This window comes from Hyperolius riggenbachi, chromosome 1 (assembly GCF_040937935.1).
Source record: "Hyperolius riggenbachi isolate aHypRig1 chromosome 1, aHypRig1.pri, whole genome shotgun sequence".
In the NCBI taxonomy this organism is placed as follows: Eukaryota; Metazoa; Chordata; class Amphibia; order Anura; family Hyperoliidae; genus Hyperolius; species Hyperolius riggenbachi.
This window is the reverse complement of record NC_090646.1, coordinates 346,780,055-346,800,989: the sequence shown is the minus strand read 5'-3', so window position 1 is coordinate 346,800,989 and position 20,935 is coordinate 346,780,055. Positions and strand designations below refer to the sequence as shown.

Sequence of the window (20,935 nt, the reverse complement as noted above, 5' to 3'; positions counted from 1 at the left end):
TGCTGGTATGCATAACGTTACAAAGACCCAGAACCTCCAGGGTTTCATGTAAACGACCAAAGGTAACTGAATAGCCCTCAACATTTGAAAACAATCACATTCACAAAGCAAAACTATATTACAGTAAAGTAACAGCTATCTGGAACTCAACTAACCAGAAGTCTACCAACCAAAACAAATCACTGGCAGTACTCAGTGATGAAGGCCAACTTCTTAGGCTGTTTGTTTGCCCAAGGACTGAGTTCCACAGCTCCCCCAAGGTTAATATACTTTCAAATACAGGTAGTCCCCGACTTAAATGCCCGACTTACGAACGACCTGCCGATGCAAACAGCATGGATTCTGTGTTTCCATGGGAACAAGTCAAAGTTTAAACTTGTATAAGCAGTTACAGAGGGCAGAGGTGGCACAGAGGGGGACACTGGAGGAACAGAGGAGCACAGAGGAGGTACAGGGGACACAGATGGCACAATGTTCCGACTCAAAAACAGATTCAGGTTAAGAAGGAACCTACGGTCCCTATCTCGTTTGGTAATCGGGGACTACCTGTACTTTGTTTAAACATTTTATACAGAGGTCATTGTATGTATACATATTGGTGTATAGTTCTGTATTAACAAGGTCTATTTTAACACTAAGGCCCATATGCAATTAACTTTTTCTCCCTAGTTTTCTCCTAGGTGATATTTCTTTTAAATTGTTGATAAATGCAAAACAAACAAAAAAATACACAAAATAATTTTGATAGTACTTTTTCACCTAGTTATTTAATACTTTTTCAGTTGCAAAGTGCTGAAACGTTATTTTAAATAGAAGATGAACAATTATCTCCTAGGTGAAAACTCAGGAAAAAAGGTTAATTGCATATGGGCCTGAGTCTCTAACAACCAGAAAGCATACATATCCTGCATCAGCCGATCCCTGTCGGCACAGGACAATCGAGACTCTGGCCCATATGCAATTAACTTTTTCTCCTGAGTTATCTCTTAGGAGATAATTTTCATGTTCTTTTTAAAATAACTTTAAAGCATTTTACAATTGAAAAAGTACCCCAAAGTTGCTGAAAAAGTACCATCAAAATTATTTTGAGTATTTTCTTGCTTACTGGTGGTTTAAAATGCATTTTATGACACGGTGTGAAAATATCACCTTGGAGAAAACTTTGGAAACTAATGCTACATACACATTTGAGATAAAAGTCTTTGGAAAAGGCAAGATCACAGACCAATTTTACCCCCTTCCATGTAGTATGAGAGCCATACTCTACACAGTCTATTCTATGGAGCTGAACTCCCCATCAGACAGAAATCATTGCAAGATGCTGCACACACAGATGCCCGTACACACTCAAAAGATCATTATCTGCAAAAGATCTGATCCTGCAAAAAATCCATTCCTGCAAAATGCATTCATAGTCTATGATATCTGCAGATCCTCATACTCACCTTGTTTAACAGACAATCATCTGCGGATCATCTGCAGATCAGATCCACCAGGATGGATTTTCAGATCTGCAGATGATTGCCAGATATGCAGATGAAGTGTACGGGCATCTGTGTGTGCAGCATCTTGCAAAGATTTTTATCTGATGGGGAGTTCAGCTCCATAGCATAGACTGTGTAGAGTATGGCTCTCATACTACATGGAATGGGGTAAAATTGGTCTGTGATCTTGCCTTTTCCAAATACTTTTATCTCAAGTGTGTATGTAGCATTAGTGAATTGCATATGGGCCTCTATGTATATATTTAGTTGGCACCTACATAAAAAGCAAGTGGTTCTAGATCCTCTTGTCACTCCTCTAGAATGCCTCACCATACAGAATCGTAGGAATTGATGCACGGAACGTGGAGCAAATCCACTGAAAAACTGTAAGGGCCATAAGCGGGAATCGCGTGATTACCGCTAATCGCAAAACACTAGCGTTTTTAAAAACGCTTGTGCTATTGTAGCCCATGGTACCCTGACCAGACGTTCCGTTTTACCTTTGACACGTCCCAGGTTCAGGGTCCCCTGTCCCAGGCTGCAGTGTATCCCAGGTTATGTCCCACATTTGGCTGCCTAATGCCCTACGATATTATTATTATGTATTTACATAGCACCGGCATCTAAGGAAGCACTTTACAGAGAATGTAGTCATGTCCATGGCGGTGCTCACAATCTAATTCCGGCCATAATCAAAGTCTAATGTCCCGCCATATCATTATTATGTGTTTATGTAGCACTTGCATCTTCTGTAGACTGACACCCATGATGCAAATCTCCCATTTCACTACATCATTGAGGGAACACTGGTTTCTTATGCGTTTGGGGAACATTGCCTAATTACCTTTAGGATCAATTTGTCTATCTGTGTTTTGGGAGGAAACTCTGGCCCACTGCTTCAGTTACATTACAGTTCGCTCCTCCCACACCATGTCATGGACACGCCCATTTTCCACCACGTTCATGGACATGCCCCTTTTCCCATCCCAGGTTGAACCTAGAAAAATCTGGTCACTACCTATGGCAGCGTTCTCACTGCCGCAATCGCGCGCGTTTTGCGATTATCGCAAACGCATTACCTGCAGCATTTTGCTGGCGATTCTGGAGCTATCGCAGTTAGTATGTATAGAACCGCTAATTGCGATCGCTCGAAAAACTCGAATTTGTCCAGTGATTTTTCCATGTTAAATCGTGGAAAAATCACCTGCGGAAACCGCTAAAGCAAATCGCTAGTGTCAAGCAATTGTAGGTGTGAATTGGCCCCAAGTTGAATTAATGAAAACGTATCAGCTATATATGAGCATTAATCACGCTGCCACATTCTATGCCCCCCACCTGACCCTCCACTGATTCTCCCCCTCCGCCATCGCCCAGCTCTCCCAATACCTATTGTCTACCTGCCCTACCCTTCCCCCGTTTATTTACTAGCTAACTACTATGAAGCTGCGCAACACAGGAACAGGCTGCAGGCAGCCATCCAGACCCAGCGGGCACCGCACGAACACGCTGTGTGCACTGTGCACAGCTTACTTACTAGAGATCTCTGCAGAGCGCAAGCGCAGTGTCGCGCCCCCCCTGACATCAGCAATCAGCTGACCCGCAGCTCGGTCTCAGTTGGCTGCCAGTCGGTGAGGAGAAAGGACGTTGTTGCCGGTGATCAGATAGTGACTACTACTGCAGCTGCTGCCAGGGGAGCCGGTGAAGGCCGCGTCATGGAAGGGTTGGGGCTGCTTGTGGTGCCCGCTGTGCTTCTCTTACTATGCGGGAGAGGCACAGAGAGCTCAGGTAAACCTCCTCAGCCGTGTACACCATGTGGGGGTCAAATAGAGGGTAACGGAGTGGGGACGCCGGTGCTGTATAGGTGAGATGCGGGTGGCGAGCAGAACCTCATCAGGGTGGGGAGAGGACAACGCTGTTCTGGTGACCTACTGCCCTTCTGTTTGTCTATTTGTAAATAAAAATAGAAAAAAAATCATTTTGAAATGGTAAGCCAACATGTAGAGGGGGCTTTTGGGCCTGGCTACTAAGGAGATTACTATACCATTAATTTAAGGGAATGTATGAGTCTGACATTTACCTAATGGTTTATGTAAACATGGCTGTTTACAGTCTACAAAGCATCTATAGACTGATTTCTGTGGCTTAATATTTGCATCCTGAAAGCCTATTCAGCATATAGGAACTGTTTGTTTTGTCATAAGTCTAAAGGTGGCCACACACGATACAATAAAATGATCCGATTTTACAGCAATTTGATGAAAACGATCGTATCTCTCGAAAAAATCGAAAGCTTTTTTTTTCATTCGAGTGAAAAATCCGATCGGAATTCCCGTTTTTTTCGATTTAAATCGATCCAGAATGCCAGATATTTCTGTTCAATTTCTCTAAAGATTGTATGGTGTGTTGGATTGTAAAAGTCTATTAATATACACACCCTAGCAATTTTCTCAGTTTCCAATCATTTTTATCATAATTGGGGAAAAATTGAACATAGGTGTGTGGTACATTGGTCATATTTTTGAAATGTTACAGTCAGTCAGAAAAATTGATTACAATTCTTAAATTGAACAGATATTTTAAAAATTGTATGGTGTGTGTGGCCACCTTAAGGCTCAACACACACCATACAATCTTGGTTGTTCAATCTTACCACTTTCATGTAGTATAAGAGCTTATCCAATCAATCATTCAAGGTATTTTCAATCTGTTGGCCCTTATACTACATAGATTTGGTAAATCTGTACAACCAAGATTGTATGGTGTGTGTGTTGAGCTTTAGACTTCGCTCTACATCTAATGACAGACTACAACTGTACAGGAATTGTGTACAAGGTTCACCAGAAAACTATATTCCTACTTGTTAAACTATAATTGTGCCTGCTAATGCTACACTTTTTTTTTTCTGTCTAATTTTACCAAAACTGTAGTAGAAGGGTAAACCGGGTGAATATATTTTACACTAATTATATTGCAATGTTATTTTATCTCGCAATTCAATTTCATTGCAGACATTTGCTGAATGAATGTCTTCTTTCCTCCAGCCTAATCGTGATTTGAGTATGTGTTGTCTTTGAACTAGAGGAATATATTTTTAGACTCTCCTCAGTTCTCTAAACGGCTCACATAAGTGATCATTACCTGTGTTTTGATAAATGCTTTATACTGATTAACCTAGTTAGTCAATTTGGTTAATAGAGCTGTGAAAAGTGAAGTCAATGGACCTGATGGAAATTATCGATTCGACTTGAAATCTGTACCAGGCATTAGAGAGCATCAGAAAGTGCTGTTTTATGAACAAACCTTATGCAGTGGAAGGACAGAAGCAGAAAGATAAGACAGGCCAGATGCACAACATTTATATTGCGCTTATCTCCTGGCAGGCTCAGCTCGAGCTACATGGGTGTCCAGGATCATAAGGGAGCCTTGCCCAGTACTCCTTACTGTTTTTCGTAATGGTTCGAGCAAGGAATGAAAGCCTTGTCAAAGGGCTCAAATCCCACATTAATGGCAACAGCCTTACCAGTACGCTATCCAGCTGGCCCCACGGAAGCTATCTGCTGTGATAGCCAGGGCTTTATCTGCACAGAGTTTTGTATGTTCTCCCCGTGTCTGTGTGGGTTTCCTTGCACATCACAAAACATACAGATAAGTTACTTGGCTTTTGAAACTGAATTGGGGTTAAATCTATAGCCTTTACCTTACCTTTCCTCCAGCCTCCTGTAATCTGCAAGGTCCCTTTGCCTTCTGAGTCACCTCTGTTCTGCTGGCGGCTCTGTTACATGTAAGGACCCGATCATGTCTTGAACACGCTCCTGTCGTAGGAGCATTATGGGCATGTGCAGCTCATTCTTTTGAGAATCACACGTGCGAAGAATTGTCCCGTAACAGGACAGAGCAGCGCAGTCTCATTAAAATCACAAATTGGGCTCTATTCATAAAAAAATTGTGGCGAAAAAACTCCTGGAGGGAAAATACTGCAGCAGTATTTTACTCTTCTGGGTGGTCATTCAAAAAAATCTTGCCAGCTGCGATGCAAGAGCGGAGATCTCCCGCTGAAAGCTGGCGGTAAGCTGTCGGAAGGCATGCGGAAACACTTCAGCCGGCAGAGTCCCTCCGTGCACTGCTCTCTCTGGGAGGTCTGTCCCATTCACTTGTATGTAAATCAGAGGAAGCGGTATTTCCCGTCCACATACCGCTTCCTCTAAACTTTATAAATGGCCATTTTGTTACTTTTTTCTAGATAAATCTAGAAAAACACTGGAGAAGGCGGAAATTTCTCGCTCTGCTGGGGGATTGTAGATTTTCATGCGGGAACAGCTTTTATGAATGCCCACTTTGCTAAATGGACGGGAAAATCCGCTGTTTTGAGCGGAAAACTTGCGGTAAGGTTTTATGAATAGAGCCCATTGAGTGCTTAGCCACTCGTAAGTACTCTTGAGCCCATGCCTGATTATTATGCTAAAGGCTCATTCACACTATGCAATGTATGCACATAGATTTTATGCACGCGTTTCCAGTCACATGGCATGCATGGCAGAGAATTTTTTTATAGCACAAATTTTGGTGGGTGTGACATGTAAATGGTATGCACCATGCAATAATGTGTTCCCAGACATGCTACATTACAACAACAAAACACTTGTAAAGTGCTTTTCTCCTGTAGGACCCAAAGCACATAAGCTTGTCTCAGAAAAGCACATTGTGGTGCGTACAGGGGGGAAATGTTATGTGATCATAAATGCTATACTATATGTGAAAGAGAAACCAGAGAGCCCAATATAGTGTAGTAGGTCTTAAAAATGGTTATAATGAAAGAGTACAAAATTATACTCACAAACCAGGGTTACCTCCAGGCAACCACTGTATAGGCAGGTGAGGAGATCCTGTCCTCACTCAGGATTAAGACGTTGCTCTCTGTAGAAAGGAGAAAAAGGGGTATCCCCTTTTCGTCATAAATGCTAAACAGGTAGTTTTTCAGTTGATTTAAATGTGTTCAGGGTTGGAGCTTTCTTTATTACATTTGGTGAGGCATTTCACAGGGTGGGGCAGCATGACAGAAAGCACTGTCTCCAAAGGCTTTTAGATGAACTCTGGGGGTGGTCAAATTATTGGATCCTTTTGATCTGAGGATGTGGGAGGTGTGACACAGTTGCAACAAATCCTTCAGGTATCCTGGGCCAGGTCATGTAGGGATTTGAATGTTCGCATTCCAATTTTGAAAAGGCTTCTCCATGTTATGGGTAGCCAGTGTAGTGAGAAAAGGATTGGTGTTATGTGGCAATGCCAGGGTTGGCTTTCAGTTTTGCGGCAGCATTCTGTACTAGCTGCGGGTGGGACATGCAACATGCTGGAACGCTCTGTATTGGGAATGGAAACGTGGAAGTTGGCAGAGTGCAGCTTAATCAGTATGCAAGTAGTGGATGTTACTGGATTGTATATTAAAATCTATAAAGAAGCTCCAGACCAGACTTGTACATTTTGTGTACTGGAGTAATAGGAGAGGAAGTCTAGTCAAAGGACGTGTTCAGCCAAACAAACACGTTACAATTTTCCAATAACCTCTAGCTAAGACTCTGCTTGAAATCTAAATGTAATAAAGTACAAATGCTTGGCTTTGTACTAAATCAAATAATAAAAGGATCTAAGGTTGTGGCTTTAAGGGCCCGTTCTCACTTGAGCAGGAATCACGCGATTCCCGCTCAAGGCAAACCGCTAGCAGTTTTTAAAAAAAAAAAAACGCTACAACATGTAACACATGGCAGTGTTCTCGTGTTTGCAGTTAGCGTTAATCACAAACGTGTTACATGCAGCGGTTTGACGCTAATCGCTCCAAAACCGCCGCAGTGGGCAGTGGTTTTTCCGCGTAATCGTGGGAAAATCACTTGCGGTAATCGCCGGCGTTTGGCAGTTCTTAGATGTGAACGGACCCTTAGTAAGAGGGCTTTTCGGTCTTTTAACCCCCTTTACTTTCCTAGTGGTTTTGGGTCACCCTGAGCTGCTTGGGTATTCTGTTATAAGGTTGTGGCTGAAATCCAATGGAGGATGGCTGGAATCCAGTGTAAAGAAGCTGCATTATAGCACTCTGCTATAAATATACAAGTAAATCAATTGGGCCACAGCTTGAGGCTGCACAGATGTTTCACCAACCTACAGAATAGATACACATTCTGTTGCTATAGTAGGGAGCTGGGGGGCGGGAAGGCAGCACAGATCATGATGGGGATGAAAGAAACAATAGCCTCGGCCTGCACTTGGATGAGATGATCCTGTAGGCCGAATCTCTCGTTGATGCATCGGTGTTGCCATGCACACACTAGGTACTCAGCAGAGGCAATCTCTGCATTAGTACCATCTAGTGTGTGTGTATAAAGCCTAGTACACATGCGGTTTTCCATAAGATCGGGTAATCTGATAGAAAGTTGCATCATGTGTAGATGCCCAACCTGCTCTTGATCGATAATGCAATTTGATTTTCCATTAACTACCCAAAGTCAACCAGTTATCAATAGGGGATCTGATCGGACTGATATGAAATGATCGTATTGATCTGATGGAAAATTGCATTGTGTGTACTAGGCTTTAGAGCTGAATCCTGTTGGGTTGTTCTGGGAAACTGTTTTTACTTTTACTCAAAATTACTTTATGCTTCAGCCCCTGAGAGTAGTATTCTGTTCAGGAGTAGTGTTTCTGTTGGGAGCATCTGACATTGGCTGGGTTATACAATTATTGATCTGTGTATGAGCAGGCAGGATCTCTAGATGAAAGATTTCAAGCCTGGTGTTCAAACCACTTGCACAATGCACTGTGTGGTATAGTATATTAAAGGACCACTATCATGAAAAAAAGTAGGCAGTTAAAATGTGACAGAGCCGACAGGTTTTGGGCCAGTCCATCTCATGGGGAATTCTCAGGGTTTTCTTTGTTTTCAACAGCATTACCTGAACAGCAGTTTAACAGCCAAAATCGTAAGGATACCAGCCAGCCTCCCTAATCACCTGCACACTATTTTGGTTCTGTCAGATTTAAACTACCTACTTTTTTTTGCGATACTGGTCCTTTAACCACTTAAGCCCAACTGGACGAACATTCTCGTCCAGTTGGGTTGTGCGCACCGGCAGTTAGCCCAGCGATCAATGAAAGGGATTATAGATCCCCTTCATTGATCGAAGCCCCCCACAGAAAAGCCGACAGCGTCTCACCAGAGTTTCAAAAAGTTCCCCGTCTTCATTCTTCGTCCTGGAAGCGTACGATCACGCTTCCAGGACTTTTTCACTGTGGCCATCTTGTGGTCAAATAGTAAAACTACACAGATGCATTTTTTAATAAATACATTTTTTTTATATTTATAATTAGCTGTTTACCTCGAACACCAAAAATTACCCATACAATTTTTAATACAAAAAAATTACAAAAAAAAACAGTTTCCTAAGGGTCTGAACTTTTTAAATATGCAAGTCAAAGGAGTATATTAATAAAAAAAAAAATTAAATGATGGGCTTGTAAATGGTGATGGACGCAAATTGAAAAAATGCACCTTTATTTCCAAATAAAATATCGGCGCCATACATTGTGATAGGGACATAATTTAAATAGTGTAATAAGCGGGGCAAATAAAATACATGGGTTTTAATTACAGTAGCATGTATTCATTTCAAACTATGACCAAAAACTGAAAAATATTTTTTTTTCCATTTCTTTCTTAAAGAAAACCTGAACTGAAAATGAAAAGTCAAAATAAGCATACACAAGTGATACTTACCTTCCATGTAGTCTACTCCTCGGTGTCTTTCTCCTGTCCCGCGTCCTGTTTGTTCACTGAGATCAAGGGAATTTACCGTCCTCCATTTTGAAAATGCCCATAACAGCTTTCTGGTCAGCACACCGTTAAACTGTAACATCGCCCACTTGAGCCATAGGGAAACATGGACATTACCTCGTACATCAGTTTTCCTCTCAGCTATAACTGACAGCAACAGATATATTTCAGATCTGACAAAATGTTGTCAGAACTGGAAGGGATTATTGTCAGAAGAAAATGGTGAGCTTCTGAGAGGAACTGATGGCAAGGTAACTATGCAATGTTCATTTGAAGTTAGATCACGTGTTTATTTTAAATATTTTTACTCAGTACAGGTTCCCTTTAATATTCCTGTTAAAATGATTTAGAATAAAATCTTAGCAAGCTGTATCACCCAAAGAAGGCCTAATTGATGGTGGAAAAAAACAAGATATAGACCAATTCATTGTGATGAGTAGTGATAGTTATTGGAAAATGAATGGGAGGTGAAAGTTGCTCAGATGCAAAAAAATAAACAACCCATCGGGCTTAAGTGGTTAAATACATTTGATCATAGCAGCCAGGTCTGAGGAGTTGGAGCAATTTTGGGGTACCTGGAATGGGGGGAAAAAAGTAACAACTCCCTAATAAAGTTACCAGGGCTGAGGAGTCAGAGCAATTTTAGGTACCTGGAGTCTGTGGTTTCATAAACTCAGGAGTCAGAATATTTATGTACAGAATCCACAGTCCTGGAGAAAACAAAATAGTCTGGCTCTGCTTTTTCACGATTATAAAATCAATGTGCTTCATTTGTAAGGCGTCAGTTCTTCCAGTGAAGGTAAACCTGCACAATAAGTGAAAACCGGTGACCAGGGCTGTGGAGTTGGTACAAAAATTATCAGACTCCTCAGTTTATGAAACCTCTGACTCGGGTACCCAAAATTGCTCTGACTCTACAGCCCTGATGGTGACAAAGTTGGTTTGTGGTGGGTGTGGAGCACAGATGAGCAAGACAGCAGTTTCGCACCAGTGGGCGCTTCTTCTAAGGCTGTGTCATCAGTCCGCCACACTTCCAGGGTATATAAACCTGTACTGCGTCAGCACTACATTCTTGCTGCCTGGTCACAAGATGCAGCCTCCTGCATTCTAGCTCATTACTTTAAACTGTAATTAACAAAGATATGATCTATTTCTCAGATAAGGCATCATAAATAACTTCTACAGTAATAACAATGCTTAGTCCACAAAATGAAATAAAGCAATCAAAAAACAAGTTTTGAGCTGCTGCAATAAAGCAGTCAATATGTTTTTAAAGTCGGATGTAACGTATTTTTCAGACTATAAGACTAGATTTAGAGGTCAAAAATCAAAGGAAGAAAAATGCTACTATGGTACAGAGGTATCTTGTGGACCTCTTCCCCACAAGCTTGTCTTTATCCAAGCTACATTACACTATTGTCAGCGCTTGCCACGCATGATGTTACTACCACCACAATTTGGCTGCATTGAAATCATAGCCGAATTGCACTAGTAGGTGGCAGACAGGAGACTGAACTGCTCAGCAAGCGTGCAGTTCAGCCTCCCATCTGAAAGAGGCTTTGGGCCCTGTTTCCACTACATATGTTGCGATGTGATCACCGCAAGCAAAAAAAATTCATGTCAATTACTTCATAGACTCAAACTTACCTATGCGATCTGGCATGATGCGACATTGGGGAAATTATGCATAGCATGCTGCAGTTTTCCGCAGCATGCATCAGTTCCCCTATTGCTGCCGACAGGATGTCGCATGACGCCGCAACTGGTTAGATGTGTGACAACTGGAAGTTCCCGCAGGAGGGGGGTGCCAGGCAATGTGGCAATCGCCTCACATACTAAACGCTAATGGAAACGGGCCCTTACATGTACCTGCAGTTAGATTGCCTAGGGCCTGATTGATGTTCTTTGTTCCTGCCGGTATCCTTACAAAGGACTAGTTTAGATACGTATCTATTTAACAGCTACTCTACAGTAATAACCTACAGCAAGCTTTTTTTCCAAAAAAAAGATGCCATCTTAAAGAGACACTGAAGCGAAAAAAAATATGATATAATGAATTGGTTGTGTACTATGAATAATTACTAGAAGATTAGCAGCAAAGAAAATTATTCTCATATTTTTATTTTCAGGTATATAGTGTTTTTTCTAACATTGCATCACTCTATAATATGTGCAGATTATACAACACTCCGCATTCAAAATGAGTCTTTCAGAGCAGTCTGTGAAGTAATTAACTCTCCTCTAGCAGAGGAAAAGTAAACAGTTCAATTACAGTTGAGATAATAAAAGTCAGATAACAGCCCTCTCCATGACCAAGTTAGTCGGAGAGCTTAATAGCTTTTTTGCATAGAGATAACTGTAGTTTCTCAACTCTTCCTGTACTGGAAACAATTAGACTGATGTATCTGATCTTAAAGAGAAACTCCGACCAAGAATTGAACTTTATCCCAATCAGTAGCTGATACCCACTTTTACATGAAAAATATAATGATTTTCACAAACAGACCATCAGGGGGCGCTGTATGACTGATTTTGTGTTGAAACCCCTCCCACAAGAGGCTCTGGTACCGTACGGTACTCTGGGCAAACTGCCACAATGTAACAATGACACACACAGGAAATTTGTTTATAGCTGTCTGTTAAAGCCAGAACAGCTACATAATCTGCCCACAGTAACAATGTCACCATGTAATACATGTCAGAATGTGAATCTGGGAGAGGAAAGATTTTACAATGAGCAAACTCTGACTAAATCATGTATACATAATTATTGTAAAAATTAAGCACCTTTTTATATTAAATTATTTTCACTGGAGTTCCTCTTTAATGTTTTTTTCTTAGCTGTACTACACATACAAATCATAATATCATCATTTTTTTTTTTTCGCTTCAGTGTCTCTTTAAAGGGGACCTTAACAGAGAGGGATATAGAGGTTTCCTTTTAACCAATACCAGTTGCTTGGCAGTCCTGCTGATCCCTTTGGCTGCAGTAGTGGCTGAATCGCACACCTGAAAAAAAGCATGCAGCAAATGCAGTTTGACTTCAGTCTGAGCACTTGATCTGTATGCTTATTGAGGGGCTGTGGCTAAAAGTATTAGAGACACAGGGTCAGCAGGAGTCAGGCAACTGGTATTTTAAAAGGAAAAATCCATCTCCTTCTCAGTTTAGATTTCCTTTAAAGAGTAAAGGGGCCCATACACTGAGCCGATTTTCTGGCCGACCGATCGATCCAGATCGATCGATCGATTGATCGATTGAAAATCGGTTGGCCAATCGACCGATCGATGGCCGATTTCGATGGATTTCTGTCGAACTGGCAGGATGGAAAATTTAGGTCGATCTGATGAGATTGCTTATCAGTTTGCATTGGCCTTAATGGAAATCTGATGGCAAAAAAATGCCATCAGATCGAATTTCAATAGATTTCAAACTGAAATCTATTGGAATTCTATCCTGGTAAAAAATGTTCTAAAAACGCATCAGATAGATCATCAGATGCTTTTCTTATCTATCTGCTGTCAATCTGACGAGTGTATGGGCACCTTAACTGTCAGGCTGCAGAAGCTAATTTAAACCTCTATTCTCCTGTGTTAAACAGTTTAGACGGAAGCCAAAAAGGCAATAGTGAAGATAAAAATCTCTTTCATTTGATGTGTGCTTATCAGCAAAGCTGTTAGACCCAAGCTAGGACGCAAGCCGCATACCATACTGCAAAGCATTCTGGGGCCCTCCCCTCGGCTGCTAAGAAGTTACAGGATCAAGTTTCAGCAGCTTGTAACTCAGTCCAGCGCACAGCACTGATAAATTGATAAATCTCTGGGCAGAGTACACTGCAGGAGTCCGCTATTGTTCCTAGCCACATGGCTAATTAATATTCACTGCACACTAGTGTTATTCAGTAAGAGCTTTTCTGTGATCAGGAAGCAGGCAGGACATGACGACACATTTGGCTTCATAGGAGACAGACAAACATGGAACCTGCCATGAGCTGTCAGGAGCATCAATCTCTGCATATACTATATACAAATTCTGTGAAGTACAAACGTGGACAGTGAAATGCATATGTAATGTAAGTACAGCCAGTATTTAGCTACTGATATGTGTTTATTTTCTCTGAGACCTTATACCTAACAGCTCCTCTTTAATATAACTAACGTTTCTAAGCTTTGGCTGAGATGAAATGCTTTTTATGTTACATACTTTCAGTCAAGATTGTTATATGCATATTAGAGCAGTCTGAGTCAAGGAGTTGGGAGAATGATAAACTGAGGAGTTGGAGAATTTTTGTACAGACTCCACAGCCCTGATAGCAGCAATATACCTTTTTAGATATTGGTTCTGGTTGTACATTTCACCTCTATTTAAAGCAATTAAAACTTGGTACAGTAAGCTTCCCGGTCTAATAATTCTGTTTGGTTTTTCTGCCTTGAGATTGAGCATGTGATTCTGCGGTGGTTTCCCGTTCAAAATCCCTACAATAGCCGTCATTCTTGTGTGACCATAATTACAGAATGAATGCTAATTTAATTAAAAAAAAAAATACATGGCATGTCCCTGTAGACAGGGCTAACTGAACACTGTGTAGTGGTTGCATGACTCTGAACACTTTGTTAAAGGGAAACTGCATAACATTTTATTGGATTGGGTTTTGAATTTTTCCCTGAAGTGTTTCTCACACTAAAAGAAAACCAGAGAAAATACCTTATATACTTGTGTATAAGCCTAATTTCTCCGCACAAAAAAAGTACTGAGAATTCAAGATACCCCCCCCCCCCCCCCCGCCCGGCTTATATGCGAGTCACCAACTTGCTGTGTCTGTGTTCAGTCCCACCTGTTCCTGTGTCCTGGAGTAATAAGAAGCTTAGAGAGGAGTGTAGCAGTGATCCTCAGCTCATGACTGGCGTGCAGGAACAGAGCTGATGCTGTCGCCTGAAGGGTCAGGCCAGAGCAGAGATGGCACAGCCTAGCATATGCTTCCTGCTGTATCGAAAGACCTGTCAGTTAGCTGTGTAAACACCAATTGGCTGGGCAAAGCAAGTAGGCAGGACAGCTCTCTGCCTTGCATGTTGCATAGGGGTGGTTGTTACATTTCATATAAGGGTGGTTGTTGCATTTCATATGTGGATTATTGCTGTTGGGAGGGGGCAGTCTGATTATCGAAACTCAGGAGCTGCTGCATTTCCTACCCTGGGCTTATATGCAAGCCAATCATTTTCTTTTTCCTGATATGTGGAGTAAGGCCTAGTCCACACCAAGTCCGGAAACGTATCCGTGGCTGCGTTTTTCAACCCTGATGAAAAACGGAGTCCCGGATACTAATGTTAAAAATAGCAGCCATCCTCACCCAAGAATAAAACGGATCCGTCTGCGGGCACCCGTTTTCAAAACCTGAACGGAAGGTCTGGATCTGCTGCATTTTCACGGACCACGGATACACGGATGGATAGTGAAAAGCATTGAGAAAACGCATCTCCATCTCCACAGGCAAAATGGCAACAAAAACTGATGAGAAAACGGAAAGCCTGAACTTTATTATTGGCCCAAAAAATCCTCCCACTATCTTCCTAATGATAGACGTTTTCTGTCCGTTTAAAACTGAACGGAAACTGATGCAAAACTGATGCACTTTGATCAGTTTTCGGTCTGGTGGTACTTCCCCTGATCTTCCCCTGATCCCGGACTGCAATGTCCGTCCTGTAACCGTGCCTAGTGTGGACCTAGCCTAAAAGTTTGGGGATCGGCTTATACACTAGTATATACGGTAGTATTAAGTTATACATACCTGGGGCTTCCTCCAGCCCCATGTGCAAGGATCGCTCCCACGCCGCCGTCCTCACTCTCCTCCCTCTTCTGTACCGGGTCCCACAACTTCCAGTCTGCGCAAGTGCAGTGCACGCTTTCTCTCTTCGTCTGTGCAGTACTATCCTCCGCTGGAGAGAGACTGAGTGAGCGCACAGCTCTTGCTCAGACTGGCTTCGACTTGCTGAAGTTCGGGACCCAGTACAGAAGACTGAGGACAGCGGCGTGGGGGTTTATTCGGGTGGGGCTGGAGGAGGAAGCCCCATGTATGTATAAGTCTTTTAATATAATTTTCCTCTGGTACACTTTAAGAAGTTTAGGTGCAGGCGTTTGTTTCCCAGAATGTCTTTCTAGACCGTCATGTTAGACTGGGCTGTTTTGTTCCATCTTTAACAGTCAGTAATGTTAGTTATGCAAATGCTTTAGTAAAGCAGCCCATACACTCAGCCGATTTTCTGGCCGACCGATCGATCCCGATCAATCGATTGCAAATCGGTTGGCCAATCGACCGATCGACGGCCGATTTCGATCGATTTCGATGGATTTCCATCGAACTTGCAGGGTGGAAAATTTAGGTCGATCTGATGAGATTGCTTATCAGTTTGCATTGGCCTTAATGGAAATTTGATGGCAAACAAATGCCATCAGATCGAATTTCAATAGATTTCAAACTGAAATCTATTGGAATTCTATCCTGGTAAAAAATGTTCTAAAAACGCATCAGATAGATCATCAGATGCATTTCTTATCTATCTGCTGCCAATCTGACAAGTGTATGGGCACCTTAACACATGCGTTACAGTACTCTAAAATAAAAATAAGAAAAAACACCCTTCTTTGAGATGTAGCAATCCCATGGTTTTGATGACCCCTACCTAACCCCTACCCTATTCAAGGAACATCACCCAGAAACTACACCTGATTTATATCACTTTGGTCTATTGTACCTGAAATGTCCTTACTGCATGGATTAGTTTTTAGTTGTTTTTTTTACCTGAAACTGTGCCAAAAGGCGCAGGAAAATTTAGGTGCACCATAGACCATAATGTGAATTACAGCTATAGCTGTACTCAGGCAGTAATTTGGGTGCCGTCAAACGACAGAGCTGGTAGCCAAATTAAAACTTTCCCCTGAACCCATGGCAGGCTGGAGGGGGAATAGTAATTACAGGACCAGAGTGAGCCCACAGGACCAGAGTGAGCAGTTTTTCAGCTTCACCCTGCGCCAAAATTTGGTCTTTACCTGATCCAGGAACTAATCAATTAGGTAGACGTGACCAATGCACCACCTTGCCCTCAGAATCTGGGATCTTTATTCCCTGTTCCAGTGGCTTACTCTTCCCATGTGACACATCTCCATGGGTTCAAGTTAGAGCCCTTGCTGTCACAGCAGCAGCAAGTTCTGAGAACTCTCCCCTGTGAAAACACATGGTCAGGTGACAATCCCTGAATGTGCTTCCTTGAGCTGCTCTGCTTGGAGAGTTGTCAAAATTAGCCATGTTAGAATTTTATTAGTGTGTGTGTGTGTGTGTGTGTGTGTGTGTGTGTGTGTGTGTGTGTGTGTGTGTGTGTGTGTGTGTGTGTGTGTTATCATATTTATTTATTTTTATTTCTTCCGTCCCTCCCATCCCCCAGGCAGCCAATAACGGCGATCGGCTGTCATAGGCTTCAGCCTATGAGAGCCGATCGCTCTCTTGTCCCCCAGGGGGACAGCCGTGTCACATGGCTGTCCCCAGTACAACGCTGCTGCAGATCGCAGCGCTGTACAATACAATTAAGCGGCTCCTGAGCGGCGACGGCTGCTCGGAGACTGAAGGCGCAGCCTGCGCGCGATCTCCTTCAAACGCAAGCCCCAGGACTTTACGCCAATCGGCGTTAGACGGTCCTGGGGCTGCCGCCGTGGCCATGCCCATCGGCGTGACGCGGTCGGCAAGTGGTTAAATATAAGCATTATTAAAATTAAGTAGTAGCTGCATGTGATGTCCTTACCCACAGGGCAGTGCATCCAAGGCTGAATTTTAATTAGGCCTATGACTAATGTTACTGAGTGGGTGGGATGTCACCTTTTCAGCTAGATTTCCATTGGCTGCGGTACTTTTTCCCCTTCTGAGACCTGAGTTTTCTCCGACAAACCTGCCATCAGCTTTACACTGGTGGTGAGTTCATTTCCACCCTACAGTACCTCTTTAAAGAGAATCCTATTAGCACACAGACTGAGTCTGCATATAATGCCCAGCCTCTGTTGCTATATTATATCCCCCCAGCCCCCCCCCCAATGCTCTGCCTCCCAAAGTAAACTAAGTATTCACTAAGTGCTTTTGAAAATAAAGTTCTGTCAGATTTCTACTACTTACTGTAAGTGACAGCAACATAGGAGGGAAGTAGTTTATGGCTCATTTTACTCTGGAAGAAATGTACTTCTTATCTGTATATGTTTACATATATTTTAAATTTTTAAGATTTTCGCGACAGAGGTCCTTTAAAATTAACCTGAACTGAGGAAAATTATCCTATGTAATAAAACCCCTTTATGCGTCCTCCTGTGTCCGTGCTTCCTGACCTGACAGTTTGCTGTATGTGAGCCTCATTGCATTGTGGGACAGAACAGATTTTTTTCAACTGCCAAGCAAGCAACATCTACCTGCGCTCCCACTGTATGCTTCGGACAGCAGTTGGATATGGGTGAGCGAGACAAGTCTGTGCGCACCTTTTTTCGGGGGGTGGGGGGGGGGGGGGGTGAGGGTAGAGGGCAAGGTCTCATGCCCATCTTTTTAACTGGCGGGCCTTTTTACTAGTTTAAAATAAATACATGATGTACCTGCAAATGAATATTACATACTTGCCTTGCTCTGTTTGCTCTGTCTGTAGTCAGACTTGTCTCTCCGGAAGCTGAAAGCCTTTGGGCCCTTTTTCGCTATCAGTTGTCAGTTATAACAGAAAGGACAACTGATGTGCAAGGTAATGTCCATGTTTCCCTAGGGTTCAATCAATATTACCGGTTAACTGAGTGCTGGCGCGAAAGCTGTTACAGGGTTGTCGCCATTTTTAAAAGGGAGGATGGTGAATTCCATCGACAAACCGGATGAGGGAGGAGACAGAGAGATTGATTAGTAGACTACTTGGGGGGTAAGAATGACCGATATATGTTTTTTTTTTTTTTTTTTTTTTTATTTTAGTTCAGGTTTGCTTTAAGGATCTTGGTGAAGAGATGATATATGCCTTTTCAAGCTCTAGTATTGCAAGGAAATACGCCAATGCTTTCCCGTTTGGACCAAGGAGAAGGGGGCTCAAATCCAGTTTTTTGCTTCTATAGAAAACCTTCCCAGATCTGTTACCTTCTAATGACAAATTCCCCGCCCTCCCATGCCTCTCCATGTATCAGTGAGCGCCACTGTCAGCCCCAAGTGTAAATGTCAAATGCCTGTGCAGTGTAAAATCTCATCTCTCACTGTCACAACTCCCCAGCCTCATCTTCTGTCACCCCTTGTGGCAGCAGACGCATGTGTAAAGTCTCACGTGCCATGCACGACAGCAGACATGGGGGTGACGATGTTGACGGTCGCAATGGCAGCTGGACAGGTGAGATTTTACACTAAAACTTGCGAAAAAGCCTCTCCTTGACATTTTCACACATCTCCTTGTTATGACCTTGGCCTCCTGCCCTACTGGTGCGTTACATCCAGCAAGTGCCTAACACCACCATGAAAGGCTCAGATGCTGCTACATAAATCTGTGCTGTTTAACAGGTACAAATGTGACATGCATTCTTGTAACGAAGACCATGGAGCAGAGCCAAGAGATTTCTTATGGTAAGTATGCATTTTATTTTTTTTATAAGGTGCAGAGAAACAGAGGCCACTTTTCCATAATACTTGCTATAAATCAGCAAAACCTTCCTTTCTCCCCCTTACATTTGTGCTAAGCAACCTATGTTGGCTTGCTCAAGGCTGTTTAGCAGTTCAGCTAAAGGCTGCAATGTGCAGCTCTTATAAACAACTGTACAAGTATGCAGGAGACAGATTAGCTAGTGAGTATTGGCTGCTTGTAGCATTTGTGAAGGTGACCTTGGGCTGCGCTAGTGAGTCATGACATGGTAACCACCCCTGCTTGCATACTACAATGTGTGTCACTTGTCCTTTCTGTCTGCAAGTTGTGCACAGCAGGGAAGGTTTACGTAAGCTTAACGAAGGAAAATATGTTGGCGTATGGATTCTAGTTGTTATGGGCAGCTGACGTGTATTTCAGATCTGCCTCAGGGAAACCGGACAAACTGATGAGGCTTGTAAATGTGACAATAAATAAGTAGAGAATTATACAGTTACCAATTATTGTCCTTATTCAAAACGTCTGTCTTAAATAAGCCACTGCAATGTGATTGCAGAGATTGCTGTAATGCAGCCGGACACACTGCTTGCTCTGTTAGCTGCTATGAAACACAGCCCATGATAACTGCTTGACCTGTTTTTCTACTAACTGAATGCACATGGTGGAATTCGTAGACAGTAAATAATTATCCGATAAGAAATGTAGCTGATGTGGTGCCTACTCTGCGCTCTAGCATCCTGTTTGTGGCCTCCAGCTAACCAGCTAATGGGCTACATGCACATGGGTGAACTGTACATTGTAGCACACATAACCTAACTGCTTGGAAGGGAATCATTATCAGGAGCAGCAAGTGTATTTTCAGCCTCTTCTTTGGAGTGTCCCATTTCTCAATTTAGAGGCTTGTATCTTTGCTAAGGTCAAGGGTGTGATCTTTTTTAGCAGACGTAAAGGTCAACAGCTGATGGTTTAGAAATGTCTACTACACATGGTTGCTTGAAGAATATTTCAACTTTGAGATTTGTATAGTTTGACCTGTTTGCAATTCAGAATTAGAAACCTTCCAGCCTGTATGTGCATGCTGTGGCTATTACTGTTTCCCTGTTGGAATAATTTTTTTACCCCCACCACTGCTGAGGCTGCCATAACCCCCATACACAAGAAATCCCCATTCTAGTACACAATTTCTCGTCTCCTCTCCTGCATCCTGTTTTTCCACGGTATTCAATGGAATTCTCCAACCTTAATTTTAAAAATGGCCTTGTAGCAGCTTTCTGGTCCGTACTCAGTTAACCTGTAATATTGCAAAGAGATAAAAACAGGGAACACCAAGAGCCCCAATAGTGTAAAACATACTGGATAAGGTGGCAATAAATTTGTATTGCTAGATACTCACAAGTCAGGGTCACCAGCTGGTAACCACTGTAAAGGCAGGTGGGGAGATTGTCCTGACCCCACTCAGGATTAAGAAGTCTCTCTCTGTAGACATGAAAAAGGGTAGCAACCCTCCACCAAGGGTAGACTCGAAATTCTATATAATGAACAGAGGCGCCAAAAGTATAAAATTAGATTAAATGAGCTTAAAAACCAACTTAATTGGAAAAAAATGGAGGAAGTTGTGGTCTTACCTCCCTCAAGCAGACACAACGACTGCGATTCATACAAACACATTAGAATCTCCCAAACAATTGCAACGCGTTTTGCAGACTCAATCCCGCTTCATCAGGCAATACAGGGAGTATCAAGCGATCTGCACAAGGATTCAAGTTAAGCGCCTCTGCTTGAGGGAGGTAAGACCACCACTTACTCCATTTTTTCCAATTAAATTGGTTTTTAAGCTCATTTCATCTAATTTTATACTTTTGGCGCCTATGTTCATTATACACAACCTGTAATATTGCCCACTTGAGCTATAGGGAAAATGGACATTACCTTGCACATCAGTCACCCTTTCATTTAAAACTGCCAATAGATGATGTTGTGGAGAAGTACCCTATGGCTTTGAGCTTCTGGA

General features: G+C 42.4%; 1 protein-coding gene across 3 annotated transcripts in view; it reads left to right on the top strand.

Annotated features, from left to right (window-relative positions):
• The first annotated feature begins 3,059 nt into the window (after nt 1–3,059).
• BSG (basigin (Ok blood group)) overlaps nt 3,060–20,935 on the top strand; it is a 56,129-nt gene continuing 38,253 nt past the window's right edge. For all 3 annotated transcript variants that reach the window (XM_068234062.1, XM_068234061.1, XM_068234060.1), the window contains exon 1: nt 3,060–3,269. In XM_068234062.1, the coding sequence (XP_068090163.1) occupies nt 3,197–3,269 (73 nt within the window). In that variant the 5' untranslated portion in view covers nt 3,060–3,196. The remainder of the gene's footprint in view (nt 3,270–20,935) is intronic.